Source organism: Notothenia coriiceps, unplaced genomic scaffold (genome assembly GCF_000735185.1).
Source record: "Notothenia coriiceps isolate Sejong01 unplaced genomic scaffold, NC01 NC01_scaffold00037432, whole genome shotgun sequence".
In the NCBI taxonomy this organism is placed as follows: Eukaryota; Metazoa; Chordata; class Actinopteri; order Perciformes; family Nototheniidae; genus Notothenia; species Notothenia coriiceps.
Window position 1 is genome coordinate 35,238 of NW_011370133.1, and position 22,551 is coordinate 57,788.

At 39.7% G+C, this 22,551-nt stretch overlaps 1 protein-coding gene and 1 long non-coding RNA gene across 4 annotated transcripts in view; both read right to left on the reverse strand.

The window, feature by feature from the left end:
* Positions 1 to 5,037, reverse strand: part of LOC104967505 (uncharacterized) — an 8,289-nt gene extending 3,252 nt beyond the window's left edge. The window contains exon 1 of the long non-coding RNA XR_800738.1: positions 4,783 to 5,037. This is a non-coding gene — a long non-coding RNA (uncharacterized lncRNA). The remainder of the gene's footprint in view (positions 1 to 4,782) is intronic.
* Positions 5,038 to 8,396: 3,359 nt separating this feature from the next.
* The window catches only part of nos1 (nitric oxide synthase 1 (neuronal)), a 41,612-nt gene continuing 27,457 nt past the window's right edge, over positions 8,397 to 22,551 (reverse strand). Inside the window, exons 14-30 of one of the 3 annotated variants that reach the window (XM_010796984.1) lie at positions 21,877 to 22,021; positions 20,254 to 20,358; positions 20,114 to 20,172; positions 19,907 to 20,023; positions 19,498 to 19,557; positions 19,092 to 19,266; positions 18,065 to 18,203; positions 17,595 to 17,673; positions 17,204 to 17,397; positions 16,310 to 16,479; positions 14,487 to 14,697; positions 12,606 to 12,693; positions 11,816 to 11,937; positions 11,382 to 11,530; positions 10,490 to 10,684; positions 9,617 to 9,735; positions 8,397 to 8,471 (exon numbers count right to left, since the gene is read on the reverse strand). In XM_010796984.1, the coding sequence (XP_010795286.1) occupies positions 8,456 to 8,471; positions 9,617 to 9,735; positions 10,490 to 10,684; positions 11,382 to 11,530; positions 11,816 to 11,937; positions 12,606 to 12,693; positions 14,487 to 14,697; positions 16,310 to 16,479; positions 17,204 to 17,397; positions 17,595 to 17,673; positions 18,065 to 18,203; positions 19,092 to 19,266; positions 19,498 to 19,557; positions 19,907 to 20,023; positions 20,114 to 20,172; positions 20,254 to 20,358; positions 21,877 to 22,021 (2,143 nt within the window). In that variant the 3' untranslated portion in view covers positions 8,397 to 8,455. Of the gene's footprint in view, positions 8,472 to 9,612; positions 9,736 to 10,489; positions 10,685 to 11,381; positions 11,531 to 11,815; positions 11,938 to 12,605; positions 12,694 to 14,486; positions 14,698 to 16,309; positions 16,480 to 17,203; positions 17,398 to 17,594; positions 17,674 to 18,064; positions 18,204 to 19,091; positions 19,267 to 19,497; positions 19,558 to 19,906; positions 20,024 to 20,113; positions 20,173 to 20,253; positions 20,359 to 21,876; positions 22,022 to 22,551 lie in introns of those variants that run through there. The other 2 variants (XM_010796985.1, XM_010796986.1) reach the window with 2 other exon arrangements.

The following is a 22,551-nucleotide window of genomic DNA, read 5'->3' on the forward strand; positions in this document are numbered from 1 at the left end:
AAACCTTCCTAACCACTGAGACGTTTGAGCAAATGTTACGTCTTTTTGGAAGATTTGTGTGTTCCCCTGCCCAATTATTGGCCTTTTCGTACTGTACCCTGGAAGTTCAAAACAAACAAAACCAGGAGTGTCCTCTCCCTCCAATAGACAAAGTCCACTCTACCTGTCCACTCTACTCTTTGATTCTCCTCCCCCCCTGTATCCCCTCTATTACACGTCCGTTCTCACTCGTCTTTACCCGTCATCCTCTTACGTTGGGTTCAGAGTGCCCGTAAAACACAATATCTCAGTGTTAGTAAAATGTAGATAACTAAGCACAAGTGGTTGGTACTTTCTCAAAATTTTTTCGTTACATAAAAGTAACATCCACACAAAAGCACGGCGGTTGGGTCTGCAAAAACAGGCAACCCAGAACCTTTCTGGGCCTTCGACACCCAAGTATTTTTGTAAACGAATGAGTTAAGTTCGGTGATAATAACAAAATAACAATTTAGCATATTACAGTCTACTAAACACACACAAAACCACGGTCGAGGGCGACACCACACACAACCCACACCACACCGCACGGCACGCCGCACACCACCAACCCGTAAACAAATACTATCACACAAGCAAGGCCCACCGTGAAGGCCGTCCTGATATCGTGATGTAAGACTCTAATTTGACTAAAAAAAAAGTGAACCTTTGTGTATATTGGATACTCTTGGTCTAAACACATTTAATGACAAGTACATTAAGACTTCTGTTTACGGGCCACCAAGGCCTGTGTGTGTTGTGCGCTTGTGTGTGTGTGTGTGTGCTGTGTTGTGTGTGTGTGTGGTGGTGTGTGTGTGTGTGTGTTGTGGTGTGTGTGTTTTTTTTTTTTTTTTTCGCGGTTGTGTGTGTGTGTGTGTGTGTGTGTGTGTGTGTGCGTGTCTGGTGTATGTGTGTGTGTCGGTTGTGGTGTGTGTCGGCCTCGACTCGTGTTTGTGTGTGTTTTAGTACGGCGGGACCCCACTGGCCTGTTAGAGGGGAAGATATTTTGTTCATTACTCCCTTATGAGACCCATCAGCTCACACACCCATTTCAATCCCTACACCACTAAGGTGGGGGACAACCTATGCTAACCTAAGTTGTAATAGTTATAGTATGCTCGCTTATGCGACGCTAAGGTTGTACTACGTTTTTATTACTGTTTAAGTATACGGGTAGCGAGTAAAACTCTAACACAGAAAAGACCTGTCTATGCTGGCCCAGAACGCCTCGTTGGAGATTTTTCTTTTTCCATTGTTTTCTTCCTGGGTACAGTGACATAACCATGCCGAGGTCCAAATGGACCAATCCGTGGAGCTCCTCACACACACACTCACTCAGCCTTATCTTTTCTCAGGCTGTGAGTGTGTGGCGAACAGCCTGGCTGTGAGTGTATGTGTGTGCTCCGCGGTGTCTCGCTGTCTTGCAGACCCCACGCAGCAACCAGGAAACGACACCAGTAATCCAGCTCACACTGTCTGCTCCTCGATCCTCAAAGAGCGGAGCAGCGAGCCCCGCAACGTCCCGCCAACACGGCACCCAGACCCCACGCAGCATTCTCATCTGTTTGTCATTACTGGTGTCATTTTCTGGTTGCTAACGCCATTGTAACACATAATCACTGATGTTCCGCTGTAACGGTAGTGGACTCGTCAGAACAGAGTGGGCGAGCTGACCAATCAGAGCACACTGGGCTCATAGGGAAAGGGGGGGCAGGAGCTCCAACAAGCCGTTTAGGGCAGAGAGTGAATACACATACTATACAGAGATGCTGTATGAGAAACCAATTTGAGTTTGGAAAATTGCACAATATAAATCTATTCTAGTAGACCTCAACAATGGAAATATGATCAGTAGAAATGGCCATGACATGGGACATTTAAAGAAAGCTGATGGTTATCCAGAGACGGAAGGTGTTTTGGTGGGGGCTGTGGGTGGAGGCCCAGAACAGACCAGGCACGAGGAAGATGTTTAGACTTGGGTGGAGCGCCTGTCAGAAGCATCAGGCTTTAGGGTTTGATGAAGACCTTTTGGTTCAGGACTCGAGAGTCACTTGACATTCAGGAGGTGTTAGTGGAATAATTGTCAAGAATCTGTCTTCATTATTTTTCTGCAGCAATATTTGTTCAGGCTGGCTTCTGTCCAGAGAAAGACAAACAGTGTCATGAAATCAAACCTCAGTGTGCTCCAGGGAAATGCATTTCACTAGCATTAAGGTTTGTATTAGAAAAGGCTGTAGCTTGATTTATTAGAATTCAACTTTAACTGCATCCTGTCAATAAATAAATCATTTACACAATCATTTAACGCTGGCGGACAGGGAGTCTTCACATTATAAATGTTTTTGTATTTGGAAATCTGATTTATTTATTTAAGATTTCAAGTTGCATTGGGACTGATTCATTTTTTTATTGTTTACACGTTGTAATCTCATTTTAAATGATCCCTATTCAAACATGAATTACCTCAGAAACATGTAATATGACCTCCTGGCTCGTCTTCTGAGTGTCAGTGTGATGATCACATTCCAGGCTGCGACAGCATATTTTAACAAATGTAAAACAAATGTAATCTCAGACTGCTCACCACTGCTGCAGACCACAGCTGGCGTTGTGCTGACATTGGAAACCCTACAAGCAGCTGTCTGACAGTATCTTTTCAAAATGTGTTTTTCCTGCAATAGCTATTTTATTTTTTTACTTTGTGACTGTCTCATGTATAATGGCTTTCATAGTAAGTCCGCCATTCCCACTCTAGTTTAGCTGATTCTAAATGTGGATACTTCCCTTAGTACAATGCATGTTGTACAGTGAACATTTGCATTTTTGTCTCGCACCCTGCTGTGCCTCACCGAAAGGGACGATTACCGCTGTTAGCTAGCTTACTAGAAATTCTGTCACTCGTGGTGGCAAATAAGTACAAACTGCTCAATTAAGTCCCCTTCTCCCTCTTAGGCCCCAAGACTGTTTTTCAGGTTTCAGGCTCGAAAATGACATTCCCAGAACAAATGACCATATCTTCCCTTGTAAAAGGGTTAAATTAATAATCTTTTTTCTCAAAGTAATGATAAACCTGTGAGTTGGATGTAGAAAAGTCAGAATCAATATAGATGTTTTTTATTTTAAAGAAAATTCAGATTGAACATGGTAAAAAACTGTAAATTATAGTGTCCGTCCAAAAGATATTTTGTACTTATAGTGAAAACTAACCTTGGATGATGGGTTAGTAGACTAAAAGCTTTAGTAATCCAAAGTACAACATATACTAAGTACCCTGTATCAAGATTGATGCAAAACAAGTGATATTTGTCCTTTTTAGACAGATTTAGCAAAACAAACCTCTTCTGGGGCCATTTGGGTGGATTTTCCATATCTCTGGCCCCCCTTGTTCGATGTTGACATGTGACATCTCTTTCTGACCGTTAGAGCCAATAGAATCCAAGGAAAATCGTCACGCACACACTCACGTAAAAAAAAAAAGGTGGCGTCTCTGCGCTAGCTTGCAGCAGTGGGGAGAAATTTCCCTGCTCTGATATCAAGCAACGGAAAAGCTGTTTTATTGCTTATGGTTTATCAGAACATTTCAAAGGGGACACAGCCACATTGGATATTAACCTATGGATTAACTACAGCATCGTTGTTATCATTTTAATGCCATTGAAGACCAGTTTAGACCAGACAAAGATGAAGGTAAACCATGTTAGCGTTGTGGGCTACCTAGCACCACTTGTTTTGATGTACGTTTTTGTTGATAACGTAGCAATTTTGTATCTTTCAGTGTTGAGGTGGGCACCGTTAGATTCTGTGTCTCCTTGCGATCATAAACGATGTGTTGGATGTGCACCTAGGATGAGTAATAAGGGAGCTAGGAGTGATTATCGGTGCAGCAATAGGTTAGCATTTTTCGCTCAGGGATAATTTAGATGCTTCTTATGAGACTTGTGTTTTGTTTTGGTAAAAATGGTTTGTATCGTCAGTTAGCTGAGATGATTCCCGTTAATCTGGTATAACACATTAATAGGTTCTTAAATATTAAGATCCCCTGAGGCACAGTGTCGTGAAAGAAAGAAAAAAAAAGTACCCGCCGGGGGGACCTTGGGGCTTAACAGGTTAATCACAAGGTAGCTGCTAACTTTGCCTTTGTTCTGGTGAAGCTTTTTCACAGAAATTGATGAGACCAGAGTGGCTGAAGCAAAATAAGAGCTAAAACAAATCATAAATAAAGCCAAGAAAACCTTCAGACTTGGGTGATCATTCTCATACGTTCTTTCTGAGGCCCTATGTGTGGACATTCAACATTGAAAAATTATGGAAAAATAAGCTGCCTGCATGATGTTTTTCTGACACTTACAATAGAGCATGCAGGCCTCTGATTAGATTGCATAAAAGTGTAATTAAGTCGGACTTTCAGGGTGACACTCCGAGTCCCCCCTGTTAAATAATTCATGCAAGTACACGGGTCAAAAGAACGATCTATTATAAGAAAAATAGCAGGTCTCTCGTCTGTATTTTTTAGCCTTGCCCTATAGGCATAGAAAGACCTCAGCTGTGTCTATAGAAGGTATTATGCCGTGTCTATAGAAGGTGTTATGGTCTAGACCTTAATTTTCAAGCTTGATACACTCTTGCAGATCAAGGACATGCTTTGAATTCTCACCAAGTCCTTCTCTTATGTACTAATCAATCTCTGCAATACAGAACATCTACCTGAACACTTGTACAAGTCTCCACTTGCCTACCTGGTTGTTCACACTTCAATGATCCTACCTCTCCCAGTTGCAGCATCTCACTTTCCAAATCATCGGCTTCCAGCAAAGAAGGTTGCATTTTCTCTGTGGCCAACTTCTCCCCAGGAACCATGACTTCTTCAACACTGAGTAATGGGGATTTTAATACTGAATAAACTATATTTAGCTTTTTTGTTATCAATATTAAAATTACTGCACTGCATTTGACTAGCAGGTATGTATCATCTTCTTCAAAAGGAGGGTCTTCTCTCTTTGGGCTAATGAGCAAGGCCAATGCTTCTCTTCCCGGTAGCCAGTCACCAATCAGAGTCCTTTATTGTAAAGTTTGGACCTCTTGTTATGTTGACACATTTCCATGGCGATGAGAGGTATTTGTGCTCTGAGTTTAGACTCTCTAAGCCATGACTACCAGCACTTAAAGAGGCAGGAAGAACAGTGGAAGCAAATGGCTTGTTTTTATCGACTCTGTAACAACATCTAAATCTGACTTTCATCTAAAACGCTTCAAAGTTAAACAAGTTATACTGCAGGAATAAACCTTTTCAGTCCCGCTTCTCTCTTATATAAACAAGAATCACAGACAAAACACATGTGTTGACATATTCTGTAAATATTTCTCTTTATTTGAAAGTAAATGTAAAGTCTTTGCAGTGGATGCATTAAAATGGAATATCCTCAATCAATTACACAACAAAGGTCATTATAGCAGAGGCTGATTGGATCAGAGTTGTTTATAGCAGCAGCAATATGCAAACACAGAAAAAGAAACCCCCTCCCCCATCACAATACAGTCTCACTGACTGACACAGTGCTGGTAAATAGACAGAGCTTTTAAAATATAACCAGGAGAGAGAAGATCGCCATGCATTTAGTTAATGCTGCCGTTTTATCCCTAAACCGCAGAATAGGCTTTTTTTTGTTCTTTTTTTAAATCAAGCAGAATCAAAGTGCTCCTTTACATAATCAAAATACATTCTTAGAAAAGATTGAAGTAGTACTCTTTGTATTTTATACTTTGAATATATATCTATAGAAGCTATATATAGAAGCTATGTGTATCAATTGTTTGTCTTGCTGCACATTTTACATCACAGACGTTTTCTTCACGGCTCCCATTCCAATGAAACTAAATGTGTTGAAAACAAAATTATACAGATTGAACAACAGTGGGGGCGTGGGGTATCCCCCTCTTTATCCAGGCAGTGAATAAAAGACTATTTAGAAAACGAAAAGCTGTGAGGGACGTTTGAAAATCACATTGAAATCTGTTTATCATGCTAACAGTTACCTTTAAAATTTGAATCAAAGACAAATAAAGGGAACAGACAAGACTCAGAAGCGGACAAGAAAAGCCACAAGTTACTGCAGAGTGGGTGGTCAATAAACAATGTGGCCCCTCCACCAATATATTCAATTTACAACCCTGATGCATTGGAAAGCAGAACATGACCACAGCGGCAGTGGGATTGCCTTTTGTCCCTGAATGAAAAGCATCACTGGAACTTATAACAATAGTACTGAACTGCTGAGATCAAAACTTAAAAAGCCATGTGGGCAGTTTCCTGTCACCAAAACACCATCTGTAAGATTTGCAGGCTTGTGTGACTCACAGAGCAACAAATTCATGCTTATTTTAAATGTGACTGTTTGACAAGGTAAGAAACAAGCAGAATCGTCATGTAAAACATACACCTGAGCACATGCATGTTTGAAACCCACTCGTATAGAGATGCACACTTCTGAATTGTTATGGCACATACGCGCACATATATGCGGATGCTACTGAGCAGGTTTGTGAGGTCACAGTGAAAGGGTGGCGTGTAAGCCTAGGGTTGTGCACAATCATGCAGAGGGACAAAAGAGAATGACTATGCTGTAACTCGGCAGATAGTTAATGTAAGGCAAGAGGAATAGGGGGTTATGATGTGGATAAATGCACATTTCAAAACTCAATAGCTTAAAATGTTTTGTTACATGTCATTTTTAAAAGGAAACGTTTCACAGAGTAAGATGAAAAGATTGATGTTGTGCTATGGTAAATATGACGCTACAGCCAGGAGCCTTAGCATAGCTTAGAATAAAGACTGGAAAACTTGGAAATGGTTAGCTTTGCTATCCAAACTTAACTAAATAAACATTTTTAAGGCTAACTATTTGAAACACACTTTTGTTGGAAGCCAAACTATAACAAATCATACGACCATTTTTTCAGAATTGGCTGTAGGATTGGTGTGTCGAGATGACTGCCATGTTGTTTTAACTCTGATTTGTGTAATATGCTTCTGCTACCACAGATGGCAGGAAGAACATGTCAACAAATGAGGACGCAGGTCTTAGTTTAGCATAATGGAGTTTAACCACATACGTAATGTCCCCATATGATAACGCAGCGTGACGGGGAGGAACAAGTTCACCTTTAGGGCACTGGTAGGGAGATATTGTTGCATTTCCCTAGGGTTCCAGTGTTTATGCTAAGCTAATGCTGCATTTAGACATGAAAGAACACTCCTGAATCAAAGACATCCTTGCTTTGTCTGTCTGAATGCCTCAAACGGGCTGTTGAATGTAGCTTCTCATTAACCATAGCAAAAAGTAGTGGTATCAATATTCTCATCTTACTCCTGGAAATAGAGATCAATGTATACCCAAAATAACACCTTTAACTTATAAACTAATGATTCGATCATTGAACAATAATATGCGAATCAAGAAATGTCAAAACAATGTTGCATCCAGCATGATTATATGATTGATATATGATTAGGATAATATTGGATTGGGGCAAACACATCAATGATTAGATAGTTAAAATCTGAAAATTAATTGATTAGATTTCTTTAAATATGAATCAGGTTAAACCTTGTTGCTTCTTGGTTGACCTCCAAATTCCTATGCAGCTGCTGTTGGTGGGACAAGCACCAGCTGGGAGACAGAGTACCATAATGATGTTGGGAGAATGGATAGGCCAATAAAAAGAGAGCTAGCACAGATGCTGATGCGCTTTGAATGAGTGCCAGTAAATAGCTATATAATATGGTAGTTTAGGCTGTTACAAAATCGCTGTTTTCATAATCAGGGCAGCCTGTTAGCATGCCAAATGAGCTTGCACAATATCTGTCTTTCAGTTGTTTCTATCTTCATGCCTGTACATCTTTGAATCATATATTCCATTTGACTTTTTCATTAAACTAATTGAAAATAAAACCCCATCTCCAATAGATTTGACCAGCCCTGAATCCTTCCTGAATGTCCCTTTCATTCGTATTTCTGAAACATCTGTGAGTTTGTTATCAATGCCATACTTAACTCGTAAAATAGGAAACCCCAATAAAAGCCTTTTAACTGTAACAATAACACAGAGTATATTATATTTCTTGAGTATATTCTCTTCTTGGTCATGCATTCACAATGAGGCAGGTCATTACACTAGGTGCACACATTATGAATCAAAATGATCAATTAATAATTTTTGGAAGTATCATCAACAAGCAAAACAGATTTTCAGAGAACAGAACATTTCCAACTTGCTACAGACAAAATCGCAGAGCCCAACAAAAACATTAAAGTGGTATAAAAAAAGAAAGAAACCTGTTTCTTTTTTTTTACAGTACAAAAATTGGCACAGTATTTTTTAACCAGTGTTGCTGTGTCCTCCAGATTGGTTGTTGACAGAAAGCCGCCACTTCACGGACCTACACGCAGAAAACCCTGAGAGAGGAGACAGAAGGGGAGACAGAAAGATGGACAGAGAGAGCAGAGACATGGAAATAGAGATGTTACAGTCATTACTCATCCAACGAACCGGGACTTTGATGGCCAAATGTGAAATTCAAGTGACAATCCACACAGGAGCCATCGTCTGTGATGAATTATGTTGGGGCTTAATGAGCCATAGTGGATATGTAGGGCCCTTGTTTTGCTCTCATGGCAAGAGTATATGAAGTGTCTAATCTTCAATGTGCACAAATGACGACGGAAACAAAAACCGAAATGGAACAGACCCACTCGCTTTCACTCTAATCCTGTTAGTTTAAAGGCCCCTCTCCATGGGTTTCTATGGTTACCCACTCTGTTTGCATCTGAAACGAGGAGTGATAACACATCGGGGCCGCCAACAACTACAGGTTGGAGATTGGAGTCATACAAATGTCTTTCAGAGGAAAAACTGTCAATCAATGAGATAAATCTAAATGGGCTGTGCCAAAAAAAACATTTTCTCTCTTATAATATGAGTTACCCAGTTGGCATATCTGAGTGGTTAAAAAATGGTGTCTGGTAAATAAAAAATAAATAAGATGATTACTAAAACACATCATAGATCTTAAGCATCCCAAGCTGTTCAGCTGTGTTGCAGATGAGTTGAGTGAGTAATCCTGGTTTCAAGGTTAAAGACATTACCACGTGTCCTAAATTCCACAACGAATCCAAAAGATGAATGATGAAGCAAAGGGCGACATGAATGTACAAAGGAAAAAAATAAAATGATTCATGCCTGAGTCAGCAGGTTTGAATAACCAAATTAGCAAAAGGCTAGGCCCTTGGTCAATAACTGAGGAAGATAGTTTATAAGAAATTATGCTTATTTTTATGACTCATAACGGATGAATCCTTTTGTTTCTGGTGACCCCTTGACCCCAACTATCCATTTGTAGATAGGATATGACACAATCTACTGGGAAAGTTACTATACCATTACTATGGATGCCTTTCGTGTCATACAAAAGCCAAAATGTTACAGGCAAGATACGTCTTTATCCACTAAGATTATTGCCTTGAAATGTACTAAGGACATACATATTGGCTTTAGGATAAACTTTTGAATTACCCTAGGGAAAATGGAATAACACACTTACTCATCTGAGTCCTTTTTGCTCTCCTCAATGAAGGCTATGGACTCTGAGCGAAGCCTGTTGGTGACCTCATAGGTCCGCAGGGTGACTCCAAAGATGTCTTCATGGTAGCGGTTCTCATCCTGGATACGGTGGGAAGGTGAAAGTAAAGAGAACACGAATATGAAATGGATATTGTTACACAGTAAATGACAGGACTGATTTTAAAGAAAGAAAAGAATACCATATATAATCAAATCTTAAACACAGCAAAAGGAGACTTCTACAATAAGAGCATGCAATTAAGATATATTATGGTTTCAGAATAGTTCTTAGTTCGCTTTGGGGGTCTTAATATCATACATAGAATTTAAAATGTATAAGTAAATTGTACTTTTTATTTAAAGTTTAGAGATTTTAAAGATATCTTTATCCACTCTTACAATATAGAAAGACAGAGTTACGGACTGTGTTTACATGCCTGCAGTTGTTATAATAGACAGATTCACTGAACAGTCAAAACGCCTCTTCAGTCAATTTGTATTCTACACATGTAAGTGTGTTAATTGTAGGCTTGTTGAAACGTGTCATTTTTTCTATTTATAGCCTGTTACCCTTGAGTTCACACATGAATATGAGCCAGTGGGGGTGTTTTTAACCTTCATTTTCACAAGTTATCCTGACTCAACACGCCTTCTGTTTTTCAACTGCTCCACGCTAGCACTCAGTTACATTCATGTGAAGAAGCTAAGTTGTAAAACCTCGCCTGTTCACATTCACTTTTTTCACAGCTCATCTAGGATTCAAACCTTTGACACAACCAGTACCAATATTCCAACCCTATAATGGTGAACATCATTGTGATAATGTTGCACGGTGACCGCTATTTTTTCTTACCCGCAGCTTGCTGATGAAGAAGCCAGCATCCTCCAGGGTCATTTTGCCTTGCTGCCTGATGATTTGCTGGATGGTCTTGAGAACATCCCCAGCCATTGTAACATCCCCACACACGTAGATGTGTCCTCCCTCCTCCCTCAGGCACTGGTACACCGTCTCTGACAGCTGCTCCCGCAGTACATCCTGTACGTATTTCTGACAGAGAGACAATGGGGAATGATGGGTGTGAATTAGGAAGTCAAGTGTGAGACAAGTAAGGGAAGCAAACGATGTGAAAAGTCAGAAGTACTGTACAATGACAGAAACTTAATCAAGATAAATAAAGTAGCAAACTGCAAGCTCAAAGCCTGTTGGATACCTTGGAAAAGTAACTTTCTATATAAGGAGGACCTAGAAGATGGATAAAAACTAAATGCTAAATATAAAGTCAATTAGAGAGTCCAGACCAAAGCCAAGGTTGATTGTGCAGTCAAGTGCTCCTTGGGCATTTCCATTTCCACAGTGAGGCATTTCCCAAAGAACATATTTTGTCCACTTATTCCAACATTAAATAAAAGCAGCACAAATCTCACAATGTTAACAGCATTTAAACATTACTAGTGTATCCACCACATGATTTGGAACAGCTTTACAATTAATGTGTTCTTCCTTTATCCAATCTTCATAATCCTGCTAATTAATCAAAAGCATAACCTCCTCTGCAGAGATAATAACTTTACCTTGGGATCAACTGTAGAAAATTGCCAAATTGAGATACATTATGTGAATCGGAGTGAACTATCTCCTGAATACAAGCACAGCCTTTCCTCTACTCTAACTTTATTTTAAACCCACACAGCAACCCAACATTTTGCTGACTCATCCACAGCTATGGAATGTTTAGTGCTTGTACCTTTGGTTTGCCGGGCTCTCTTGAATAGGCGGTGTAGAGTTCCTTGAACGCTTGTTTGTTCTTGGCCTGGATGGTCTCCTCGTTGTAGATGTGGTCCATCTCAGACTGCCGACAACCGAACACCAGGGTCATGGGGCACGACTCCATTCCTAAAAAATATGACAATCAGAGTTACTTTGCTGCTCTGAATGGTGATTAAGAAGAAACAATCTGCTGTTTTGTGTATTATCTTGATCTCTGATATGGATTTGATACGACTTCCATAATACGATATATATATGCGAGGTGCACATGATAGCATTTATCCTTGATATTCTTATAATAAGCCATCAATCAATACATTCCTTCAGCTAGTTCATGTTCAGCAGGGACAATCCAAAGCAACGCCTTCTCTCAAAGATAACAATAAATAAGGAAGGAGAAAAACAACCTACCGTTGTGTTCAAGGTCAAATAGTCTTTGTTGCCAGAAGCTTCTGAAAGGGGCGATACCTGTTCCCGGGCCCACCAGGATACAAGGTGCTTGGTTGTCTTTGGGAAGTCGGAATGATGGTGCACTAAAGTAATGCATTAGACAAAAAAATGAAGCAAATATGTAATAAAAGTGATGACTAAACTTTTGACATTGGGGAAAAAGTGTATTCTGTTTCTGGATTGTCTGACAAAAGAACATGATCTCTTGTGTCTGCCAGCTGAATATGAAACTGCAGCAGCTGGCTTACTTAGTTTAGTAGAAAGACTGGAAGCAGCTACCCTGGGTTTGTCCAACAATAACAAAAAACCTACAAAGCCCACATTATGTTTTGTTTGTCTAGTCTATAATGATAAGTGGCTGTTTTACATGGATTTATATGGTTTTATTTCTTGGTTTGCTACCAGTGGAGACTCCAGGAAGTTACTGGCTCTGACTGGGAAACAGCTTGGTTGTTTTATTGTCGATAAATATGTTCAGATCAAACATGTTAATTAGTGAGCTTTAGAGGTGCTTGTTTGTAGAGTTTGTTACTTTAGAATGAGCTAGCTGTTTTCCTGTTTTCAGTCTTTGTGCTCAGCTAAGTAAGCTAGCTGCTGGTGGTAGTTCACATTTAGCATGCAGACATCTTTTCTGAGAAAGAAGATTAGCTTTTTCCCCTCAAAATGTCAACTTTTTCTTTTAACAAACAATACTGACTCAGCTGACATTAAAAAAATGTTTGGGGAAAAAAAACTATTTTATGATATTTACCCTCTGACAAAGCATGGCACCATCTCCCCCTTCTCTATGCTGTTGAGCCACGAGGAACACACTCCATGGTGAATAGGTCCCACTCCATCTGAAATGGATGATTATTACCAAGCAGGCACTTTACCATTTTCTCTCCACCTCCCACTCTCTTTAAGAGCAAAAACCAACAGAAGAAGAGTGGCCCCAACACGTTTTCCAAGGCAGGGCTGCTTTCCCCCTCAAGGTAAATGACATGTATTTAAAGGTTACCTTTACAAATCATAGTTATATTGTTTCCACAGGTACAAATTACACATATGAAAGAAAATAGCAGGGTTAGCATCTGGTAATGTTTGTAATATAAGAGCCTTGTGATATTCATGCTACAGTATACACGAAACTTGAATAGCCATAGTCATTTTAATATAGTGTCAGACAGACTGATATACCTGCAGTGTTTCCTCATATTTGTGTTTGTGTCTGTAACTAGAATATGTTTGTAGATATAGGCTCTTCCCGAGGCGTTTCTAAATCTACGTTTCTTGTAATTACAGTTGTGGTCTGGTTGCCCTTTGAAGCAGACCGGCTTTCCATGATAACTTCCAATCAATTTTCTTTGAGCCATCGGAGGGTTCCCAAAGAGGCTGAGTCATTTGACTCTCCGAGTCTCTTCAGCAACCTTGAAAGAGCCACAGCACAGTGCCTTTTATCCTTGGCTCAAACTGAAATAAAGGAAAAGATATACACAGGATAGGCTCTTATTGCTATTTTATGTGAAATGATTTAATCAGGGTTGGTTGCGAAACAATGACGCAACTGCAGGAGACACATTCTATTATTTGGCTGGGCAATCTGTTGATATATTGATATTGTGATATGATAGATAGTGCGTTAGATTTTGCATATTGTACAATGGTAATATGGCAAACCTCTTTGCCTGGTTTTAAAGGCTGCATTGCAGTAAGGTGATGTCATTTACTGAACTCACCAGATTTTCCTAGCTCTTCTATTATTTGCCTTCACCCATTCCGTCATTACTTCTACAATGCTTATGATTTTTTAACAGAACTCTCATTGTGTTAATATCTTTGAAAGCATCAATGGTGATTTTTTTATGAAACAATATCTATTCATATCCATTTTCAAATACTTTAATGGCATGATTATCCGGTACCACTTTACAATAAGACTACCCTTATAAAGGGTTTACAAATAGTTTGTAATTCATTTATTAATTAGGTTGTGAACACTTTATAAATCATTAATAAGCTTTCATAAGACATGAGATAAACAGGGCAACTGTGACCGGTTGCTTGCCAAATAGTGAGCCCTCATTTATCTGTACTGCTAAGTCTTATATCGGCAACTTAGCTTACTTTGTCTTCTTCATCAGCTAGCATCCTTGGTATCTGTTGCTCACTGAGTTGATTCTCGCTAAGTAGCCAATATAAGGCTTAGTCATCTTGCTAAATAGTGAGCCTGTGTTGATGTATGAAAACTATGTTAGAACTGGTTTATAAATGGTTCTTAATGATTAATAAAGTGTTTACAACCTAATTCATAACCTAAGTAGTTATGAAGTAGTCTTATTGTAAAGTGGTACAGATTATCCCAACCAAATTCACAAACGTTCCTTATTTTAAGGACCTAATGTAAGGGAACCATGCTTACTGCTAAATACAGTTTAAACCACAATCATGGTTGATCTAGTTGAAATGTCAAGTGGCAACACAAAATTCCAAGAAAGAAAGAGACCAATTCCAGACCTTCAAAAGCCTAATGGGAGCATTAAAGTTCATCCTCAAAGAGAGCAGCAGAAAATACCAACGGATACAACCCACACAGTCTTAAAATCCTTGGAGACACAGCAACTAATGCTCAGAGAGCCAAGTGGGTCCTTACCCCGAGCACGGTAAGAGACCACAGCCACGGTGAGGTGGATCTCCTCTGGGTGCAGGTCTGGAGAGGAGCTGATGGAGTAGTAGCGAGGCTGCAGCAGGGGCAGCTGGGTGAGCAGCAGAGTGGAGGGCATCTGAATGGAGGGGAACTCCTCCAGCACCTCCACCAGCGTCGGATCATTGAACCACTTCCACTCCTCGTACTCCTGCAAGCCCTGGGGGGTGATGAGAAAAAGACAAGGTGGGATGAGTACAGAGGTTGAAGAAGTACTTAGATCCTTTACTAAAGTAAAAGTATGAATTATATATTCTTAAAATACTTCATTACAAGTAACAGTCCTAAATGTAACATGATTGAACGACATAATTATTATCAGGTATATGAACATAAAGTATATAGTACTAAATACAGTTAAGTAGTCTTAATGCAGAACATCTCTTTATATAATGGTAAAATATCATGATACTATCCTGTTTTTTACCTAATACATATATGTAAGAGCCTTTTAAATGTTGGAGTTTGTCAATGTGGAGCCGATTTTAGTTACAAGATACAGCAGAGGAGTACAAAGTTAGATATTTGCCTCTGAAATGAAGCAGTGGGGAAGTATAATGTAGCATAACATAGAATTACTGAAAGTAAGATTGTTCATGGTTAACGTACTTAGTTTCATTGCAGCAATGGATAAGTTCAGATGGATATGTATCAGATTACATTTCTGTCTAAGTTAGTTTTTGAATTGTTGTTGTCCTAATTAAGAAACCTGAGTAGCTGCCATAATTACAGAAAGAAAATAGGGGGTGGTTTCCTCTTTTGGAAAACGTCTGACTCGAGAGCAGGAGGCAGCCACAAGCGGAGCCATTCACCATTCACTGCCCAACTGTTTTAGTGTGTCATCACTTACATTTGGGTGGGATTTATTTAGAGCACTGCCACAAGGCTTAAAAACTTTGATATATCCCCAACTTTTGCTTTGTTTTCAAAGTGCTAATGAGCGACAGTGCCCTTGAAGAAGACGAAGCACTGTTAAAAGCGCGGTGTGAACAATTAGCAAAGGTTTAACAAAAAAATACTCTTGGGCCTGTGTTTTTTCAACCTTGATGCACAGATGGGGTTTTTTCATGAACTGTTTTGAGGTTGCTTATGAATATGCAATCATTTTTAAAGGCAATTCCCTCTTTCGTGCTTTTGAAAATACATAAAAAGAACCCAATAACAAAACAAACTTAACAGCTTGAATGTTCTCGAATGCTTGATATGATTAAAAAGACTAGGAGTGTCAGAGATCCATGCTTTAGTCCGGAAATGAGCTTGAAATTAGGGCATATACAAATTAAAATTATCTGCAGTGCTGATTCTACAGTACTGTTTCTGAATTCCTCTTGCTTTGGTGACAATGATTCGATGTATGAGCATATGAGTCACTGCTTGGCCTCAGCCAGCCTTCTCCACACATTGACAGAAATGGAGAGTGAATTGTGGGAGGCACTGCATGGGGGAATGGCTCTGAGTTAGAACGAACAACGGCTATAATTTGGCGCCAGCCCACTCCTGCTGTACATATTTCTGTCGGAGCAAAGTGCAACAAATAGACATTCAGACACAAAAAAAACATGTCCCGTATTCTGATGGCAAACATGAGAAATGCGTTGGTTATTGTTGTGCCTTAAACACATGTCAAGTCTTTCTAGAACTGTGCTTCAAAATGTGCTTTAGCATAAATATCTGCATACATTTGGCATGCAAGAAAAGACAGCCTAATTTTGGATATAGCCTACGCACATACATTTCAAATCCAACATTTAGCTCAGTTACGCTGAATTTACCTTGCTGAGGACCTCTAGTTTCTTTTTGTGTTTGTCATTGGTTGCCAGAGCAGCAAACTGCTGCAGCAGCACAGGGCTAGGTGGGGTGGTGATGTCCAGGAAGTACTGGAAGGCCTGGTAGATGGTGCAGGGAGGGATCCGAGTTTCATTGGTCCAGTTACTGATAACACCTGTAGTAAGGAAAAAAAGATTCTTCATTTCATTTTTCATCCTCAGTGCATTAATGTGTAACTGATGAGCTAGTGGTGTGGAACCCACAGAAGATTCACCGAAAAACACCCAACTGTGAATTCCCCTTAATTCCATGCAGAGTTTAAGCTTCTACCTTTGAATATATTTTTTTTCTGGCCTGAAAATTCACTGAAAAATCACAAATAAACCCATATTTCTGCCCAGCACCAAAAGGGCACACAATGGTATTAAATGCTTAGTTGTTCATAGGCAATTACATATCACGTACTACATATTATATATAGTCAAGACTATGTGATACTGTGTTTTCAGGATTTCAATACCTATTGAAACTTTATTAAATTAGCTTCATATGAAGAATTATTTTAATTTATTATTTTATTTATTTATTAGTAAAGTTCTTATATGCTGCTTATAAATGCCACGGCACAGGATGGCTTTGTGTCTTAAGGTAACGTTTGTTTAAGCTCATGTGATGTGTTTGAAAAACACCTTGCTTCACAGCCACATTTTAAATCACACTTATGTCACACGGTGTCACCACAACTGTGTCTGACTTCATCTCGTCTGTTGATTCAAGAGAGTCCGTTTCTTATTCATGTTCAGATTATGACATCCTGCCCAGATTCCAACTGCTACCCTCCAGTTTTCACGCCTGCCGTGTCCGTCAAGTACCATGACGTTGCTGATAGCATCACCCACCTAGGGCAGTGTTCCTCTCATCCAGGAACTCCACTTTCACAATTTGATTGACAGGCGGAGCGTCTTCCAGTTTATCTATGAGTGCTGTCACCAGGTCCTCGTGGTTGCCAGGGAAGATGCCCAGATGGTCGCCGGGCTGGTAGCTCAGCTTGTCGTGGTTGTTAGTGTGGAGCCGCACAAATATGGTGGAGCGACTGCAAAAGAGATACAATATTTGGGGAACTACGACGCACCATTTTCAGTCTGTTCCATTTAGTTTGTGCAGCACATTAAACCAAATGAAGGAGTTGGAAACAAGAGTGTATTACATCAAATAAGAATATATTTTTACAAGCTTACAAAACCGTTAACATGTGACTTATTATTGTCCTGTTTTAAAAAACATACTTACTTGGATTTAGAACTTTGCAAATTTTGAGATTCTAGCATCTTTGCACCGTACACCATCTTCTTGTGAACACTGTGCAATGCTGTTGGTAGACAAAAACACAATTATATTTTTACTGTTCCATGGGCGGTTCTAAGGGGGGCCCAACAGGAGCCAGTGCCCCTGTAACCTTGAGCTTAGAGCCCTTTGTGACCCCCCTCCAAAAGAAGAATTGATCATAATTATTCTTTTCAATAATTTAATACAATTGTAAATAATTTATAGAAACAAAATTATGCTACAAAAAAGAAATTCCAACAAAAATGAAGAAATCAAATCAAAGTTTGATTGTATAAATAAAGTAACAAATACATTCCTGTAACCTTGGCCAAAGTAACTCAAACTAGTAACTAAACTAAAATTGTAACTAAGTAGATACATACAGTAAACGCCATCAATATTTGTCACTTAGCTCCCACTGAATTATTATGTACCTTCTGTGAGGGCCGGGGCCTCGGCAGTGTACGTCATGCGGAACTTGCTCTTCTTCCAGCTGCGGTCGTTACTGATCAAGGAGTCGTTGGCCTTCTCGATGTTCACGTCATCGCCAACACAAAACACGTCACAGGCAGCCTTGACATATAACAACCGGGCAAAAGGAAAGAAAGGGAACATTTTTCAAAGTGTGCCCTCAAAGGAATAACAATTTTTGGAAAATTATCTCTGCATTCAAATTAGGACTGCCCCCACCAACTCAAGGTCAGTGTGTGGCCACTGTTGGGGTTGTTCTAAACACCACTGTTGGGGTAAAAGGGATGAGGGTGCCTTCTGATGTAGTTTTCTTTGTTGTGGTAGCACAGGTAGTAATGTGTCATGAATTAAAGTAAAAAATGATGTGCATGTTGTTCCCATTTGAACAACATGTAAGAATCTAGAGTCTTATCTTCTAGAACCAATTCACAATTCCAAAAGTAGATTAATGTTCATATTTAGTTTTCAATAAAATAAGCATGCTTCTTTTACTGACTGACTGCCCATAACCCTACACACTGAGTCAAAGTTGTGTCAACATAATTTTTTGACATGAAGGAACATACACAAATTTTGCAGTGTTGTTATGCTGGAAAAAAAAAGCCAGCAAGCCTAAGCACACCAATTGTATTTATGTGAAAGGCAGCATTTTTTTATTTTGTGGTGAAAATGGTAGTTTGGAATAGTAATTGTCATAGTTCTATTTGTGAAAAGTTGGCATGATTAAAATGTCACCTTTTGTCCTCGGTTTACCTTTGTGTGTTAATGTTATTACAATGAATAATATAACTGACAAATATGAGAACTCTAAAATCTTGTTCACACTTTACACTTCATCATGCCATATTTTGCCAAAACCCCTTTATTATTATTATAATGGATTAAATGCTGAAATTAACATCACTAAGATAACTGAATCGGAAATCCCTTGGAATCAAGAATCAATATTAATTTAACCAAGCCCAAAGGGTTTTAAACCATGAAACAGACCTTAAAAACCTTCTTGGCCCAGGTTCTGAATGACTCCTCCTGGCCACACAGCTCATCTCCCTCTCCCATACGTAGGATGCGCTCCCCCCCCAGCTCTTCAAACAGTGTGTCCACAGCGTGGGCAAAGGCGCAGAAGTGTGGGTAGGCCCTGGAGCCAAGGCCAAACACTGAGAACCTAAACAGAGACACACACAAACACATACACAAGAAGGAAGAGAGAGAACAAGTGTGAGAGGCAGATAGCGTTAAAAAAATCCAAACACAAACCAACGTTGGCGAATCACCGCCAACAAAGCCATGTCTGAATCCCTCGAATTAGTAGTCTTAGAGCTTTTGATTAGGTAGAAATGTGAATGAGCTGAGTTTTCAGAGGGCAGGAGATTCAAACCACAGCTTCACAACTTACTTCAACGTAGAGAGACATGTTTTTGTTTCTTTCATATTCAAAATGTCAGGAATCTGTCCACTGCAATTAGATTTGAAATCCAGAAAATAAGTTTAACATGCAAAACACATACAAATGACAAACGAAATGCTCAATTGATAAGACATACAGAAAAGACCTTGAAATTATAAACTGTAAATGCAGTGAAAAAAAAATAAACATGGCCTTCAACAAGTTATACATAATTGTATTAGATTAGATGAAAGCAATATAATATTATTGCTCTCAAATAACCTAATACAATTAGTGTATGTGTAATTTGTTGACATAATACATGTATTTAAGTCAACGCTTCAGTTGTTTTTCAGTGTGGGATGGCTTTTGTTTGACAAGTTGTTAAAGTCTTATTGTATGGCTAATTTTTGTTTACCTGACATTTGCGAGTGGTCCGGTGCTCTCAAAGTTAATCCTGGGTTCTGGCTCGTCACTGGAGGACTTGCGAGTGTCAGAGTAGGAGGACACGCTGTTGAAACGGACCTTGTAGCTCCTGGATGGGAGGCAAAAGCGGAGAGATTAAAAGCATGGACACATAACTCAAGGAAAAAGGAGAAAAATCCACAATGCAATACAAACTCACTTTCTATCTTCTGTGTTGGATGTTGGGTGGCGCATCTCCATTAAGGCAGCTCCAAATTTCTTCAGTAGCCAAAGAAGGACTGTTAGTAATCCATGCATCTGCCAAGTGTTGAATAGTCAGAGTTCTGAATATATAAATACCTCTCCATTCTCTGGTGGATCACCATTGCCGAATGTGCTGGTCACCGCTAACACCAGCGTCTCGTGCTCCAGGTCCACCACATCGTATTCATCCATTGACATGACCTGCGGATAACAAAACAGGGCATCATGCAAATGAAATATTAGCCTCCACGTACAGGGTGTAGTCTTCAGTGTGAATTGAAGACTACTATTGAAGGAAAAATGTGACAATATATTTATCTAAACTCCCTTATCATCCTAGGGCAAGATGATGAAGTCCACACACACACACACACACACACACACACACACACACACACACACACACACACACACACACACACACACACACACACACACACACACACACACACACACACACACACACACACACATATATCTCAGTCCTCCTCTGTCCTGATCATTGTGCTATTTTATTTAATTACATTTCCAGTGTTTTTCCATGTTGGGCGTTGCAGATTGGCTCTCATTACAGGCTGGTTGGGTGCTAATGACCCAACAATAATGAGCACAAACATTTTATGCTACATATATTTGACCAAAATGACAACAATATTTGCTTTGGCTAAACTACATTGACTGAAAACATAGACTTAATTGTCAAAAGCATTTATGAGTAAAATAGAACAAAATCAACTTTTTTCTTTGACTAACTTTCAGTGGAACTAAACTACATAAATAACAAATAAGGCTGGCTAATTATGATTTTTTTTAAACTCACAAAGACATTTGACACAGGACTAAGCCTAAATCAAAAAGAACTGGGAAAATCAACCCTCGCCTTTTTAAGCTTGCTCTCCAGACACACATTTCTAAAGACAGATGACCAGAGCGTGTAAAATAAGGCTGAACACGCAGTCGTTGGCGAACAACAAGAGGTTGTAATGAACACTCCGTCCTCGCCTCTAACGAGATGATAATATGCTGCTGCCACACAACGAGCATCCATGATGCATGCATACCGCTCAACATGAATGTGTTAGTCTGCCACAGGACTCACTTGTACTTCACACACACACAAAAACACACACAACCAAAGGCATGAAGAGGAAACAGGCTTTAGCCCCACGACAACGAAGATTTCCCCCGGGCACTCAAATCTGCCCTGCGATCTATCTACAGACACCCACTCTTAGTGACACACACATCCACACACACGAATCTCTTCTTGTACGATTGATCACACTGGGAAAACAGGAAGGGAAAATTAGACATGACCTGAAGGAAAAGCATGCAGTGTATGATTGAGAGCAGCGTGTTTAGCATTTTTTTTCTAATAGATTTGCACAGCCAGGGGTGCTTCGGGATCTTGTCTTAAACTACTGCACCGCTCAACGCATCGGTGGTTAAATGTTCCCTCCAACCCGCGGCACTTTACTGCATGAGAGAAGAAGAAAATGTGACAAAAGATACACTTTATTCTTGTATGCTCTCGTTGTCTGTACTCAGCTGGCATCTGCCTGGCTTCGTCAGCCACAGAGGGGGTAGAGGGGATGGAAGCGGGGGGTGTAGGAACGATGTCTTTGAATTCCTCTTTTTTAAATGAAACGTATGCACAATGACAGTATATGTTCCTGACCAACTTTCGGATAACATGATGCAAGGTAGGAGCAAGGGTACCTTTGCGTCGAATGCGTGCTTGAAGATTTCACACAGAGTTTTGGCATAATCTTGCGATTTGCCCGTCTCCGTTGCAAACAGTATGGTGGCTTTCACCCTCTTGGCCATGGCTTGGCCCATGAGCTTAGCTGAAAACTTCACAGCCCTGCAAAGGCAAAGAAAGAGATGGTTAAAATTGAAAAAGCACAGAAAATCAAAGGGTAAGACATTTAGAAAAACAAAAACCATTGATTTAGGGGCACAGTTTGCTGATAGATAATTTGGTTTTGAGACTAGTGTGGTACAGTTAGAAGCGGGAAAACAAATGTGTCAAGGGGGATGGATGACAATAATGATTACATAGCTTGTCATATCCTTGAGGAAAAACATTAAAAGCAGAACATGGGCGTGAACATGCATGCCTGCTCAGACAAAACACTGACAAAGCTTTGATTACTCCCTGAGGGGTTGATTGAATAAATTGCACCGCTGATCACACCAGTTTCCTTCCAATGTGTCTCACTTTTGTCAGTAAAGTGATTACTAGTTTGGCATTAGATTAGACACATCCTACACTAAATTATCTTTGGCATTTAATGATGCAATTTAACCTTGACTTTGAAAATGCAGGGAGAACAAAGGAAGAAAAACAAGTCATACATTTAACAAACACTAAACCTTGTTTTTTTCAAATCT